The 14999-nt window shown below is 53.6% G+C and overlaps 6 protein-coding genes across 6 annotated transcripts; 5 read left to right on the top strand and 1 right to left on the bottom strand.

The window, feature by feature from the left end:
- Positions 1 to 876: 876 nt before the first annotated feature.
- Positions 877 to 2010, top strand: PV09_05641 (uncharacterized protein; the record flags this gene model as incomplete). Its single annotated transcript, XM_016359170.1, has 1 exon — positions 877 to 2010. The coding sequence occupies one exon, from the start codon at positions 877 to 879 to the stop codon at positions 2008 to 2010; it is 1134 nt and encodes a 377-aa protein (XP_016212849.1).
- Positions 2011 to 2122: 112 nt separating this feature from the next.
- Positions 2123 to 5204, top strand: PV09_05640 (uncharacterized protein). The gene is made up of 2 exons (XM_016359169.1): positions 2123 to 2186; positions 2336 to 5204. The coding sequence occupies exons 1-2, from the start codon at positions 2150 to 2152 to the stop codon at positions 4843 to 4845; spliced, it is 2547 nt and encodes an 848-aa protein (XP_016212848.1). The 5' UTR covers positions 2123 to 2149; the 3' UTR covers positions 4846 to 5204.
- A 33-nt stretch (positions 5205 to 5237) lies between these two features.
- On the top strand, positions 5238 to 5933 carry PV09_05639 (uncharacterized protein). The gene has a single exon (XM_016359168.1). The coding sequence runs from the start codon at positions 5575 to 5577 to the stop codon at positions 5923 to 5925; it is 351 nt and encodes a 116-aa protein (XP_016212847.1). The 5' UTR covers positions 5238 to 5574; the 3' UTR covers positions 5926 to 5933.
- An 851-nt stretch (positions 5934 to 6784) lies between these two features.
- PV09_05637 (uncharacterized protein) lies at positions 6785 to 9984 on the bottom strand. The gene is made up of 2 exons (XM_016359166.1): positions 8419 to 9984; positions 6785 to 8366 (listed from the first exon to the last, which is right to left on the bottom strand). Exons 1-2 carry the CDS (start codon positions 9043 to 9045, stop codon positions 7512 to 7514), a joined length of 1482 nt encoding a protein of 493 aa, XP_016212845.1. The 5' UTR covers positions 9046 to 9984; the 3' UTR covers positions 6785 to 7511.
- Positions 9133 to 9915, top strand: PV09_05638 (uncharacterized protein; the record flags this gene model as incomplete). Its single annotated transcript, XM_016359167.1, has 1 exon — positions 9133 to 9915. The coding sequence occupies one exon, from the start codon at positions 9133 to 9135 to the stop codon at positions 9913 to 9915; it is 783 nt and encodes a 260-aa protein (XP_016212846.1).
- Positions 9985 to 13046: 3062 nt separating the features above from the next.
- Positions 13047 to 14514, top strand: PV09_05636 (uncharacterized protein). The gene has a single exon (XM_016359165.1). The coding sequence runs from the start codon at positions 13166 to 13168 to the stop codon at positions 14078 to 14080; it is 915 nt and encodes a 304-aa protein (XP_016212844.1). The 5' UTR covers positions 13047 to 13165; the 3' UTR covers positions 14081 to 14514.
- The last annotated feature ends 485 nt before the right edge of the window (positions 14515 to 14999 follow it).

The raw sequence follows: 14999 nt of genomic DNA, 5'->3' as shown, positions 1-14999 counted from the left end.
CTGCCTTGCGCACACTACTGCCGGCTCTTGCAAGCTGGACTGCGCATGCCGGTGGTGATTGGATGAAAGCTGGCGCCGAAGGTGGGGTTGGGTTTCCCGCAGACGCGACGGCCCGTGTTACAAGTATCTGCGAGCAACGGCGTGACTCGCCAGCGTGAACTTTGTCGCGCGCGAGGTCACGGCGGACGAACCATCCATTCTAAGTTGGGTTTTATTCAATGGGGCCGGAGGAGTTTCCCTGGCATCGTGGGATCGCCGCGTTCGAGGCTGAGCACATAACAGGCGTAGGCGTGGGCGAGCCGACCTTGTATCATCTGCACATCCTGACGCAGCTTACTTTAACTTTATGCCTGGCTGCCTTCTGTTGAATTTGTACTAAATCTGTCTCGTTGAAGGGCGAATAAGGTAGTACTTGCCGTGTATAAGAGCACGTGCAGCCGTTGCGTCCAAAGTCACGTTATTGATCCCATTCTATTATGCCAGCTCTTAGATCTGCCTTGATCGAGCGAGTTCGTTAGCAATGGACCCAACGACTCTAAACGTAAGGACAATGGCCATTCTGTGTCTCTAGAGCCAAGCAAAACAAAAATCCAGGTAATTGATCCGTTGGATCTGAGGGACTTCGGTAGATGAAAGGCCGTCAATATGCGATCAATACAATTCCAAACGTTTCCTGTCCATTGTCATCCATCGCTGTGCCTTTCCTATTCTAAAAATTAACGTAAAATAAAATAGCTTGGACATTCGACCGATCAGCAAAGAACTAATATCCTTATCTTCCCACTTCTACACAGGATCATAGTTGAAGACCCCAAGTAGGATCGCCAGTATCGTTTGCAGTGGCATGCTAATGAAGTAAAATCGGGACTAGGAATAATGTCTTTCCGTCGTCTTCAGATTGACGAGGAAGATGCTGCTGCATCTTGGGATGCAGTCGAAATGTTAGCAAGTCAGAACATGCAGCCGTCAGACATGCCATCTGACCTTCAGACAAACAATTTGTTTATAAATCTGGAGTTAGAGGATCCTCATTTCTCTGATATTCAATACCCTTATCCTTCACGGGACAACTTTGTAAACGAAGAACTGGTGAGGGCAGCTCAGCGAGAAGAACTCCGAGAGTTGAGCCAGCCCAACCCGACAGATTCGTCAGGAGTGAACCAGATCAACACGATTTTCAGTCCACACCAAAGCGAACAATCCGGTCCTATCTACTGGCCGGAATGGATGACTGCATCTCCTTCAGTTTCAGAATTTGTCTCCCATGAATCACCTGCTCAGCCAGTTTCCTTCGCGGGCATCCGCAGCGGCAGCGGTATTGGAACGCAGCCTTGTTCTTTTGCCCAGATCAACTCTCTGCGATCAACTTCGATACAGCACACTTACATTTGGTCCAAGCTCGGCCATTCTTACCCGACATCCCTTAATGGGCCTGGATATCGCGAAGAATTTGGACCGGCTCGAGACCAATTGCACAGCTCGGTACTTCATAGCAGAATACGACTTTCGAGTGCCGTCGAAAAAGAGTCTACCTTTCAATTCTTCCCAGATCAAGCTGACCAGAATCATTCCCCGCTTCTATTCCCATCACGAATTGCTTTGTTGAACCTGGGTTGCGGAGACACATCCGTTGCTTGTGAAAACAAGGAGCCATTCCACGTCTTCCAGGATGATCAGCAGATCTCACTAAACTACAGCACAAATCCACAGCAAGACTCCGGCGGAGATTGTCAAGTCCCATTTGAACTGACAAGCTGGGACGGGAGTGACGTGCAGTTCGCGGAGCTGTGCAATTTGGGGGCCTGGAGTGTTTGGAATGGCGGTTTTGGGTGTTTCAACACGGACTGGATGCTCCAAAACATGAACGACCGCCGCACATGTACGGAACACATGGATTGCGAGCTGTCAGACGACGCCGCCCTCCCACTGATTCCGGTGCACGGTCCCAACGAATCCGAGGTGAGCATGACCCCGGGTGACACTTGTCCAGTTGCGGCTTCTGACCAATGAGCAGACAGGGCATGTGCACTCCTTAGGTCTCCAGGCATCTAGACTCAGTCCGTCGTGTGCGTTACCCGCCTGTTACCCGTGCCAAAGACAATCCACCTCTCCTACATTCTGCCGCACATGCCTCGACACTCCTTGCAGAATGGGGCAGGAAGCTTCGCAAATGTCTACCTTAGATCGTACGTATCCAATATGTCCCTTTTTCTTGCTTGGCCTGATCAGGAGCAAATGTTTTGGCTCTGCGCTCACCTAGACCGACACGACTAGGGATCGACGCTCTTTGCCCTTGTTTGCTTGCGTTCGTCCGAACTGACTGAGTTTACAATAGATACGAGGCCAGGACCTACATCGCAACATCTTAATGGTGTCGTAGCCCGCAGCAATGGCTGGACATCAGTCAACGGAAGCGACCGACCGCCTTCACCAACCTTGCCGCATCCGCAAGCACATTCGGTGACTCTGAAGAGAAAGCGCACGTCCAAGACAGAAATTCGTATGGAAAATATTTCTAGAAAGAATGTAGAATTAAGAGGCGCGGAAAAGGCTACCAAGGCCAGCAAACTTCGGCAAAAGGACTCGAACGAACATGCGGCATCACATGAATCCGATGTCATCAAGACGGGTTCTCCATACCGAGCAGTATCAAATGATGAATCAGGTGTAAGCGCTGTACGAAAATCGAGTACCGATTCAATTTCATCCCTGGACTCTGTGCTTGCACCGTCCAACATCGCTGCGACAAAGAATGAGGACAAGAGTGCGGGTCAGAACGGAGATTACAATGGGAATGACTCGGAGTCGGACGTGGACACCGACGCTCTTGGTTTATTGCAGCGTGTTGCGGCGGCGCAAAGCGATGATGATGAAGAGTCGGTTACAGAAACACCGGCCAAGTCGCAGCCAGTACAACCATCTTCCCATGCCCCGACTCCCTATGGCTGGAAGCCACCACAGCCTACTGTAGCCACTCACTACACTATCTACTCGCCACATGCACAACCACCAAGCTATGTTCAGACACGGTCTGGCCCCGAAAACTTTGATCCAAACGCTCCATTGACAGCTCACGAAGAAGCGCAGTTGCGCGACGAGGGCCGTTTCACGAAGATGGAACAAAGCTTTCTTAAGGACGCCATCGACGAGTACTGCAAGAAGCACAATATTAGTGTGGAGCTGGCTAATGATTACGTGTGTGGTAAGGCAAGGGAGGGCAACATACCAGGAGATTTCTGGGACGAAGTGTGCAAGGCTTTACCTCAGCGCACAAAGAACTCAATTCAAAGAGCGGCCAAACGCGTCTTCCGCAATAACCAAAAGAAAGGACCATGGACTGAAGAAGAAGAAAAAGCACTTGCGGAAGCGTATGCTAAGGCACCTGATCAGTGGGCCAAGATTTGCGAAGAAGTCCCAGGTAGAAGTGCAGAACAATGTCGCGACCGATGGCGTAATTACACCCAGAACGGTTGCAAACTCACGCGCGGGCCGTGGACAGACGCAGAAGAGGCCCAGTTCGTCGAAATTTGCAAGCAGATGCTTGCACAAGCACGCGTGGAACGCGAGAACCAGCGTAGACAGGGAAGAACGGTGTCGGAGAAGTTCGAGCCAATCGATCATCTCAACTTCACCGCCATCAGCGCATTCATGAAAGGTTCTCGAAGCCGTCTTCATTGCCGTAACAAATGGCACAAACTGAAGAAGCGCCCAGATGTCGAGGCTGCGATTCAAGCTGTGATGAGAGGAGAAAGTCCTTTGCCGACGACAAGTGCTCAGGACAAGCCGATCACGAGTGTTTCGTTACCTTCGATCTCGACTACGGCCACATATGGACCGACTACAATGACCCACCCACCTTTAGCTCAAGGGCGCACACAAGCTTCTATGCCCTCACATCTACCGACGGCACGATTGACGTCAATGACACCTTTACCAAGCTCGGCACATGCAGGTCCGAGAGCAAGATCGCCTTCTCTGACACCTGCGAGCACTTCACAACCTCCCGTCCTTGTTACGCCTTCAAACCCTTATCACACTTTCCGGCCGTCACCTGCCCCGGGTCTTAATCAAGTGCAAGGGACATTATCAGCTAGCACGCCGTCTACGCTTCCGCCGCTGTTGTCTGCGGCACATCATCCTCTACCTTATGCAGATCAACACTCGACATTCAATGCGCCATTGACAGCACCACCTGCTCCGTCTCAAACCGGATCGTCGACTGGACACCCCTCGATTGCATCCAGGAGTTCGGATGCTCACACAGCGCCGACACAATCTTCTTCGCCTCCAAGCTGGGTTAACGCGCCACCCAGAGTGCCCCAACTCTTTGCGCCGTCTCAAAGTGGTCCACCTACCTCATTGTCAGCACCCCGCGCAATACCGGGCCCCAAAAGGGTCCTGCCGGCGCCGACAGCGCAGAACAACAATGCTCCTACTTCTCGACCAGTCGAAGCGTCATTTCCAGGGATAAGCCACACAACGACCATAGGCCATGCTCTTCCGGCGTTGGCCACTTCACCACCACCACCACCACCAATGTCAAACCTGGCTAAGGCAACGTCGGCACCAGCCCTTCTACAGCAGCATTCACTTCTAGCACCGACTTTGGCAGCCGCAGAATCGCTTTCATCTTTGGCCAGACAACCAGGGCCTCTTGTGTCATCAGCCGCAAGCGGGCCGAAAACGCAAGTTTCGAACCCGTCAATGATGTCACAACACACGAACGGCAACGGATTCGAAGCGGTCAAGTCTGCATCGCCTGATCTACCTGCGTCACCATCGGTCACCGACTCCAGGCCTGTACGCAAGAAGCAAAAGACAGCAAAGGCGAGAGGCGATGAGTAGAGATGTGTTTCGACTTTGAAAGGGGAACACCTCGCACAGGTCATGGCACTACGCTGGGCTTTTTCTTCCGGCCTTCAAGATTGACACATCGACTAAGGTTTACACACGACTTTCTGTATTTCAAGTATATTGTACGACGTGACGCTGGGACTCTGGGATGAACATGCTAGTGAAATGCACGAAACAGTCATGATCAGCATATCAATGGCGTCTTTGATGGCTACAATAAGAGGGCAGCATGAGCAATTCGGCCTCGGCGTTAATAGGGTTCTAAATTCAATTATGGGACCGGGTCAAGAGGAACGTCATACGTGAGAGAAAGATAACTTAGTAGCTTCCTTTCCGTGCAATCCCTACAGAAATCAATTTTACTTTTTGCTTTTTTGTTTTTTCGCTTGTGCAAACACAGTCACGTCTGCGCCCCTCTTTGTATCCGCAGCCGTCACATCCCAGTCCACGTTGATGATCCACCGCACTTTGGACAGGTGTATCAACATCCCAACAAGATTCAAGGTGATTGAACAGCGCTGCTTCGTAAACCTCAAGTGAACGAAACGAGATCCCGTGTTCGACGTCCTACGCCACCGCAATCACCAGCCGCACTAGCCCCAAGCTGAGAAAACTTGCATTGTCGACTGCTTCTCTCGCATGCGCACGTCAGCACAGCTTAGAATCCACAACGCTGTTACGCCCGTCTCTCTCGTCGGCGACGAATCAAGGTAATGAACGATGGGCCAGACTCTAAAAATACCGCACGCCGTGCGGAGCCTCGATGTGCCCGTTACGAGGATCCCTCCCATCGCCGGCTTCGCAGGATTCAAGAAGCTTTTTTTTTTCCTGCCATTCTCCGTCCCCCCTTCCCCCCACCACCCATCGCATCTCTCCCGTAAGCGTCCGACACGGACGGTGGAGAAAGGGAGATGGGGGAAAGGAATGGCGGCGGAGGACTCGGACCGAGCGAGAAAAAGAAGAAGAAGAAGAAGAAGAAGAAGAGGAAAAAAAAAAAGTATCACTACCACGCTGGATGACGACGGACGACGACCACGTTTACTGCCGCGCCGGGATGCCGCGTACGAATAGAGAGAAAGAAAAAAAAAATTATATATATATGTTTGGTGTCTCTCCCGCACGCATGCTTCCCGTCCCTTCTCCCGTCTCCCCGTCCCGTCTTCGCTCCCCCCCCCCACATCAACCCGAGAATGAAAAACACGGAGGGAAAAAAAAGGGCCATGGGCGAATGAGAATCTGTCCGGACGGTCGGCGCCCATTACCAAGGAAAGTGGATTAAAAAAAAAAAAAAAAGAAAAAAAAAGAAAAGAAAAAGCAAAAGAAAATAAGAAAGTCAAACTTGAGCGGGCCGATCGGCATGGCTGGGGGATCCCAGCTTCGTACCGCTCCGGTGGAGCAGCTGTGGCAGCCCGATTTTTCCTTACACGCTCCTCCTTCTGTTTTTTCGCCCTTTTTTTCTCTTCCGTTCTTCTTCCCGCGCGCTGGCTTTTGTTGTTTGCGTGTGCAGAGGCGTCCGCTAGTGCCAGGGAGGGACTTGAGGCCGCGTCACCGGGCTGGAGGGCGACGCTCGCACCGTCGTCGCTCTAGGCGAATGCAGGGGTGGCGGTTCGTTGTTTGGTCTCAAAGGGAAGGGAAAAACAGCGGGTTGAGCCGTCACACGTGTTTGCTCGAAATCTGGGACGGCAAAGATGGGGCGTCATTTTCCTTTTCCCCTCCAAGGATAAGATAGTTGGGGCCTAGGCAAATGCAGGAACACATCGAAACCGCAGCGCTGGAGCTTGGGTTCTTCGCACCTGCATGCCGTTCGGAGCGATGGGGAGAAGTAAGTCCCCCTATGGTGCATGTTGTGGAAGATTCTCAGTCTAACCGCTGGTGTTTGAGGCAATTCGGTTATGCGTGTCACGATGAGATGGTCGCGGAGAAAGAACGATTTGTTTCCAGTTGATGTATTCTTTGTTCAGCTGTGCGTTCACAAACTTGTGCCGCTCAACTCGCAACTCTATATAGACTATGAGCCGTGTATCTCACACACGAAACCCTCCCTGTGAATGCCATTGTACAAGAAATATGTTCGTGTCCAAACGTTAAATTTTCATAACGTCGCCTGGATGATGGTTCGTTTTCTGAAGCCGTCCGAAAAATTCTGATGGGGCATGAAAAAAAAAAATTTGGTCAACGACCTGTAACAAGAACTTAAGACTTTTCCCCGGCCATACGCCGATGTGAACATGCCATGCCAGAACGCTACTTGGGTAGGACTCAAGCAGAAAGGAAAGTAAAGATTGGCTGTTGCGCACTTGCTATCGCAGAGGAACAAAGTGGCGTGACGAAGATTGATGCCGAGCTCTGAAGATACATTTGTTATGGTGAGTTGGATGCCGGAAGTCTTCAGCTGGCTTCAAGGAACGCTCAAAGAAGTGGGTAGAACCGCCCGATGTCATGCGTGATCCGGATTGAAGAGGCAGGCCCAAAAAGTCATGAAACATTTCTCAATGCTACCGTGAAGAGGACGTGATTTCGCTTTGTTGGTATTCTCGTGAGAGAATGAATTCAGTGTTCTAGCCGTGACATGCGCTGATGTAATCGTGTAAAAGCTTGCGCCCGGATTGCGAGAGTATATTGTACAAAGGTGAAAGACAAACGTTGGTCGCTGCAGATCATGGGAACGACATCTCTACGGCACGTCGTTCGTACGCGTCTCGATGCCGCTTCATCTCCTTTGGGTCGAAGGTTGGAGTCGCGGCTCTCGAGAAGCCCAAAATGCTGTTGGAGCTCGAGTTGTCGTGTAGAGTGCCAAGAGACTTCATCTTGCGTAATCTGCTCAGGCTTCCTTTGGGTTTCACAGACGAAGGAGACGTCGGAGATTGACTCTCTTGGTCGCTGGTCTGGAACGAAGGCCTTCTGGAACCGTCGATCTCATTGACAGACCTCTGCTTCGGCCGAATCTTACGAAATTCACGGGCCAGTCGTTCCAGGGCGGTGCCTCCTTTACCAATTGAATCGACTTGGGGGGTTCGATGTACGGGAGCAGACTTGGCACTACTTGTTGAGTCACTTTTGTAGTGCTGCTGACCCTGGGGCCCAAAGCTGACACCCGAGTCCATCTTGCCATGCCGTTTTTCGGAGTCTTGTCCCGCAGTTGGCGTTGCAGGAGGAGGCGCCGCAGGTCCCAGAGGTCGTGTTACATTAAATCTCAGGTTGTTGATGTCCCAACACTCATTGATGATGCTGTTGGCTAAGGCAAGGTACTGCGACAAAACTCGCCTCGCCGCGGGCCATCCGTTGACTTCGCCTTCCCTTCGTCCTTGCTTCATCAAGGTCGCGAGACATCCGGTGCCCCTCTTCTCGACCGTCTGGATGTACTTGAAGAAGCCCTCACGCTGGGTTTGAAGGGTGGCTATGGTTAGCTTGGCGGTCGGCTGTGACGACATGACCGGTGGGTATAGCGTGTTAAGCATGGCAAGACAGTTGTTCTTGCTGAACGGCTCTAGACACATTTCATTTATCAAGATCTGCATTCGTTAGCGAGAGCGCAGAGCGTAAAGAAGGGGCGGATGAACAAACCCATCTGCGAAGTGAGATGTAGACAGACGTGTACAAAGCCTCAACCTTGCGCAGCTTGTTTTCCAGGCTCTCTACCCAGTCAGCAACAGCAGGATTCCAGCTCCGAAGTTCGTGTATCTTCTCCGATGACAGATTCGACTGATCGAGGTCCAGGGTGCGGAACGAGTTAACAATCTCTTTACTTCTTCGCACTTCGAGGTCTTTCAGATAGTCCAGCGCGGTCAGGGACTGGGGAAAGTCTACACACTCGAGCTCGACCGGGAAGCAACGGTTCACAAAGGAGGTGACGAAAGCGGGTGGGAGGGAGGACGAGTGCAAGGGCAACTGTGATAACTGGTCCATCAACGCGGACGTGAACTGCGCCGTGGCCGCTTGCTGGTCGTACGGGAAAGTTGGCGACGTGGGCGATCCTGAAGACGACGTGGGTGAGGGAGCCCGACTCTGGTGTGTTGACGGCGGCTGCGCACGCGGGGCGCAATTCAGCGTGTACATGGTCCGAAGTGGGATCTCGTACGTGTTTGGATACGAGAGGATGTGCTCCAAGATCAACTGGTACGAAGTGCCGGATGCATTTGACTGGTCCGAGTTCTGCCGTGAATGGGCGAAGGAGGATCGGACGCTGGCCATGTCGAGAGCTGGATTCGAAAGCGGTTCTCACGACAGTCAAGCAGCGCGGGGCGGAACCTGCAGCGTGAGAGAACGGGCCCCGTATAAATGTGCAATCCGAGCAAGTCGAGCGCTGCGATTCGGTGTGTTTTGAAGCGGGCGCGCTGGATCAGATTCGCGTTTGGCGCGTTGTGTTTACCACGGCGAGATGATGTCCGTGGCAACCATCCACTGTCGAGGTTCGGCAAGAATTTCCGGGGCAAACGCGATCGCAATCGGCCACAGAGCAAGCAAGCGTCGTTTCCGGTCACGCCTGGAAAGCGGGGATTTGCTACTCAGCACGGAGGCAAGCCGACCTTTGTGAGGGTTGAGGGATGGCACACGTCCAACTCTGGCAAACGTAGAGTCAACAGAGTCCCCAACAGCGTCTCACGATGCGGCAAGACCGGCCTGCGCAGACGGGGCGGACGTTTGCGAACTGATATAGTTCCAGGACGCGCGCGGAGCCTTCCCGAGGGATGGGGACAGATGGCAGATCTGACAGCGATCGCGAAGGCCCTGCGCTGGCGTGTGCAAGACCCGAGGGCGAACCAGAGCGCGGTTGGTGGAATGGCAAGACACTATGGGGTAGACTCCGACGTGAGATGCACAACACAGACAGATTCAGGCATCGGCAAAACCGGAGATGGAAGCGTGAGTCCGTGGCATGTAGTAAGCAGGATGTTGCTGCGACTGGTCACTTTTGCCAGCTCGTCCACAGGTCAAGGTGCCGACAACGAGTGGCAGGCCGGCACAAACGGGAGGCGGCGGGAGGCAAGCGAAACGGAGACCACGGCTAGGTACACAAGCAAGGGCGGAGCGAGAGGATCGCAGGACGTGTTGGAGAGATAAGGGAGCGAAATCAAGAGCCAGCTGGAGACGGCAGCGAGGCGAGGAGAGCAGAATCATGACGGCCTTTTTGGTGGGTGGTGGGTTGAGGACATGTAGAAGATCTATCAGCCCGTGCAGTGTTCTCCTGCAGCAGGCTCTAGTCCCGAACGACACAAGGCCCGCTGCGTTCCCATGCAGCCGGGGAGGGGGAGACGGGGGCTGTTGGCTTTGCATTGAGTTAACGTAGTCAGGCTCCTCTTAGTTAAGCCTTCTTCCCGAACGAGTCTCGCGCAGACGGCCCTCTGCTGGCCTCGCTAAGAGGGGTGGAGAGAGTGCGAGGGGGAGAGAGGGAGAGAGACAGGGCGAGGGAGGGAGAGAGGAAAGGAGAGAGAGAGAGAGAGGGAGACGGGGGAGACGAGGAGAGATGGAGAGTGAAGGGCGCGTGCAATCTGCTGCTCCGGACGTCGGTGTTGATGCGGACGGCATCGCTGCCGTCTCTTCTCCTGCTGCGACTGCGACTGCGACTGTGACTGCGACTTGCCTCTGCCTCTGTACTGTGCTCTCCTTGGGCGAACGAAGCCCCGCGCACACACACACACACACACACGCACACCCTCACTCACCCGCTCGCTCACGCAAACAACCACGCATCGCACGCTCTCATCTCCCGCTGTCAGACACGCCGGTCCGTTCAACTTACCCTCCAACGTACAGCAAGCACGGCCGCGCACCAAAACCTACGGCTCCCGTGCCCATCAAGCCTGCGCGCACAACGCCGTCTCCTGTCCCAAACCCATCGCGGTGCCCAGCCCCGGTTTGCGTAACGTTCGCCCACTTGCACGGCTCCTGATCCTCGCGCCCGACTTGACTCCCAAGCCGCGATGCACTTCGCCGTGCACTCGTTTGGGCACCAGAATCTCGCCAGAAACACCCAGCCTGTGCTAGCACGTCTGGAGCACAGCACAGCGCACCGCCCGCCGCGTAGCGTACCATGGCCGGGCTCGGATGACATCGCTGCGTGCATGCAGGGCACGCCCAAACCCGCCAGAATATGGACACTGCGCTGGGCACATTCCTCCAGGCCCTCGTGCCTGGCGTGCGCGCTGCCTGCCTGCGCTGTGCCGCGGTGCGCTGGGCGAGTCGTGTCTGCTCAGGCCTTTCCCTCTGCCCAGCCCGCAGTGAATCAATCGGAGGCGGCAGGCGCAGATGAAATCAAACTCTCGCACGCCTCCACCCGCAGCGGACAGCAGCAGTGGCTCGGCCGCCGCCAACGCTGCGCGTCCCTGCCGTGTCCCACGGGAAGTTTCCTTGCGTCTCCGATGGCAAGTGACGTCTCTCCGACCACCCCGGCGACGGCTCGCAGAAGAGGGCGTCTTTCGCACCGCATAAGGGCCTTTTCGGTTCCGCGGTTGATGGCTCCGCACAGGCAGGGTGCGGCCAGCATGCGCGTGCACCGCGCCTCTCCCAGGCTACAGTCAGGAACTCAGCGGCCTGCTCGGCGAAACTCACTGCAATTCCTGTCTCGCGTGCGCTCCTTACCGTCCTGCATCCTCATGAATCTGGCCTGAATCATCGCCCCGTCTCCTTCGTGTTCCTTTCTCTTGCGTCTGGCACAGCCCGCGTCTCCCAGCGGAACTGCAACGCCTTCGGCTGGCCCGCCCGGACTCTGGACCAGCCAGATCCCCACGCTCGTGGATGCAGCCACGTTCGCGGTTACCCCCAAGCGGTTCCATTCACTCGGATCCTCGCCGTGATCCTGTCTCCTGCTGGGAGGCGCTGCATTGTACAATTATGGCCAGGTTCGTCGAGCGTCTCTTCCCTCGATAAGCTCGACCGTTGTTTTTCTGTACAATGGCCACGGCGACCAATCGTGGACTTGTCTGCGGGTCGCTATTTGGATCCAGCAAGTGGGATTTGAATTTGTGTTTTTTTTTTCTTTCCTTCTTCCTGCTTCTGTAGATTCGTGCATGCCCCAGCCTTTGGAGCTTCTCTACGAGCCATCCCTCCTTTGGCTGGCAAGGCGCAGTGGCTTCGATCACGAAAGATTCACCCTGCCAATCACGTTTCCCAATGCGGCTTCAAAACACAGCTTTCGAACGTCGTCTGTGTATATGCCAAACGCCCTGCGCTGATATCCCAGCTACACTCAAACAATCAGTTGGAGATCCCTTCCCTCGTATTCATGCCCGGCACGCAGTCACTTTTGCAGTGCTGTTCGATCGTGGAATGCCTGCAGTAGCCGTCATCCCGAAGATCGGGTGAAAAAAGGCCCCGCAATCTTGTCCCAAGCTCCGACACGTCTAGCCATTGATCTAGTGATCCGAGAAAAGAGGAGAGAAAAAAAAAAGTAAGAACGGAGCTTAATTGTCTTCCTGCAATTAATCTGATGCACACTGTCTGTACCCACACTGTCGGGACAGTCCCAAAATCACACCGACACAGCCCAGCACATCCTCAATCCCAGCCCGTTGTCATCGGCCAACGAGGGACAGCTTTACAGTGCTACGGTTAGCACACACATTGCATTTTCCTCGTCATTATTGGAGGCAAGCTTTGTACTTTGCACTAGGCGGGGCCCGCCCAGAGAGAAAAGGAACCTGTAGCTACAAAGTCCCGCCAGGATCTCCTTCCCACACAAAAGCTTTTAGCAGAGGAAAATGTCCCGAAACGTCGTACCGCGACAGCGTAGAGCCAGATTCACTCCGCAGATGACGGCGTCGGTGTAATTTTGTCAGGGCTAGCCTGCGCTGATGGCATTTCACTCGCGATCGATCGTGTGATGCCAAAGTCTTGAAGTAGACCTCGAGCAGCGCTGAGATGTCCGCGCGCCCCTGTCCGTACTGTGTGTGTGTGTGTGTGTCAAAGGCCAGTCTGGTATCGTAGGCGTCCAGCGCATCTTGAGCTACGAATTTATGCTTGTGTAAATAAAGACTAGACAGACGTTAACCCTTCTGGCCCCATGACCAAGCTTTACTCTGCCGTCCGCGGTCACTCGATCAAATGCCCAGTCGTGGCGATGGGAGCGAGTCTGACGAGTTGCTCTCACAGATCCACGCTATAGATCCTCCCCTTGCTGAGAACATGGCTACGTAAGGCGTGGTTTTTCCCCGCTTATGTTGCTCGTAAGGCGCACATGATTTTTTTTTTTTATAAATTTTTGTCACAGTGAGCGAGTCGTATCGGAATCAATGCTTTTGCAGGACACGCGTGGCGCACATCAAAGAGCCATCTCTTTGAGGTTCTCATCCCAGCCGATCCTCACACGACGAGAATGAGTCTTGCAACCTTCGTTACCGTGGACGTGTTCACACGGCAAAAATATGCGGGGAACCAGCTAGCCATCGTCCACGTACCTGCTGAGGGGCTGACCCAGGACCAGAAACAAGCCATCGCTCGAGAATTTGGCTACTCCGAGACAACGTTCGTCCATCCTCAAAAGGACGGGGGCAAGAACGAATGGGTCGTGGACATCTTTACTCTTGATCAAGAGCTGCCTTTCGCCGGCCATCCCACCATTGGCACGGCCATTCATCTGCTTTCGCCTTTGGCCGGCCACGGTGCGCGCACCGTGTCTGGCTCATTCAACTTGAAAGCAGGCCCGGTGCAGTTGACATATGATGCGATTGAAAAGACGGCAGAGGCGGCTATTCCGCACAATGTTCATGTCCATAAAGCTCGGTACAGCAGCACAGAGCTGATGAAGCTCCAGCCCAAAGTGGGCAGGCTACCCGATCAATCCCCAGTCGTCTCCATCGTCGCAGGCATGACGTACGTCCTGGCCGAGCTCGACTCTCTCGATTCTCTTACCTTTGTCAACCCAACACCGTATCCGATCGAACCCCAACTGGACGGTGGCAGGAACGAGTCCTTCGTCGGATGCTATTTCTACGTGCTGCAGTCAGACGATGTTGGAGACGGGGTCATTCGTCTGCGGACTCGCATGATTGAAAGCTGTGTGGGGGAGGATCCTGCCACTGGAAGCGCAGCATGCACGCTGGCTTGCTACTTAGCAATGCAACAGCGCAAGCCTGGGACAACATCACGCTACAAGATTACACAAGGTGTTGAAATGGGTCGCAGGAGCGAGATCGGCGTAGTCGTCACCACGGATACCAGTGGGAAAATCCAATCAGTGCGTCTCAGTGGCGCGGCCGTAAAGGTACTGGAAGGGAAATTGTCGTTGTGATCGACTTCTCCGCCTTGAGAATCGAAATTCTTCACTTCGAGAAAATATTGACAGCTCAGCAAGCCTCGGTTATGCGAGCTACACGTCTAGTGGCTATCTTCAGCATCATCTGGAGGCGGGTCAATCACCGCTCCGACAATAGAACCCGGAGCTATGTGGCTTGCATGAGTCAACACAGGAGGTCCGAGAAGGACCATGCGAGCGTCGTTGAAAGGAGTTCGCTGTAAATGGTCAATGGTACTGAGGTGCCCAATTTCTGCATGCAGCATTATCTGCACTCTTCAGCACACGTCTTCGATATTCCATCGTCCGTCCGTGCCAAAGATTGCTTTTTCCTGTATTCACGTTGACCGCCGCAAAAATAGCCACGCCTAGGCGTACAAGTAGTGCTTCGGAAAATTTTTTTTCAAAGTGGCTTCTCGCTATATCACCCTGATCTACAAGCTGTGCACCAACTTGGATAATGGTGCTAGTAACCAGTTCCTTCTTAGTCGTCTCCTCTCATCAAGTGATTCCTCTGATTTCCTGACGATCGTCGGTGAGTATGAATTGGAGAGATCGACCTTAATTCTGCACGACTGCAAAGTGCACACAAGTGGACATGTAGTCTCCCCTGTTCAAGACCGAAAGCATCGATCTAGTTGTGCCTTTTCTCCTTCAGCTTAAACACCTTCGACTTGCTGAAGTATCCCTTAGTGGGCCTCATTATCATCAAATTTCGACCATAACTTACATCGTTCAAGGAGTTTGGTTTGTCGTACAAAGAGGAAATGACATGTGACTGCAACGCAGGTGCTCATATAAACTGCAAGTTCTAATTTTATTGAACGCGTGAAAGTTATTCTCGCGACTGTGAAAGCCAAGTAGCTCGTGGTCGTGCTTGCATGCGTTTCTCTTGCTACCAATCCGGCAATAAATG

This window comes from Verruconis gallopava (assembly GCF_000836295.1).
Source record: "Verruconis gallopava strain CBS 43764 unplaced genomic scaffold supercont1.18, whole genome shotgun sequence".
Classification (NCBI taxonomy): domain Eukaryota; kingdom Fungi; phylum Ascomycota; class Dothideomycetes; order Venturiales; family Sympoventuriaceae; genus Verruconis; species Verruconis gallopava.
The sequence above is the reverse complement of the archived record's forward strand: the minus strand, read 5'-3'. Positions and strand labels throughout refer to the sequence as shown.

Excerpts from the sequence above, each read along its gene's own strand:
- PV09_05636 (XM_016359165.1), top strand. The coding sequence starts at position 13,166 with ATGAGTCTTGCAACCTTCGTTACCGTGGACGTGTTCACACGGCAAAAA.
- PV09_05639 (XM_016359168.1), top strand. The coding sequence starts at position 5,575 with ATGGGCCAGACTCTAAAAATACCGCACGCCGTGCGGAGCCTCGATGTG.
- PV09_05640 (XM_016359169.1), top strand. The coding sequence starts at position 2,150 with ATGGGGCAGGAAGCTTCGCAAATGTCTACCTTAGATC. Across the intron at positions 2,187-2,335 it reads GCAAATGTCTACCTTAGATC|ATACGAGGCCAGGACCTACA; the intron begins GTACGTATCCAA and ends AGTTTACAATAG.
- PV09_05637 (XM_016359166.1), bottom strand. The coding sequence starts at position 9,045 with ATGGCCAGCGTCCGATCCTCCTTCGCCCATTCACGGCAGAACTCGGAC. Across the intron at positions 8,367-8,418 it reads ACATCTCACTTCGCAGATGG|ATCTTGATAAATGAAATGTG; the intron begins GTTTGTTCATCC and ends TAACGAATGCAG.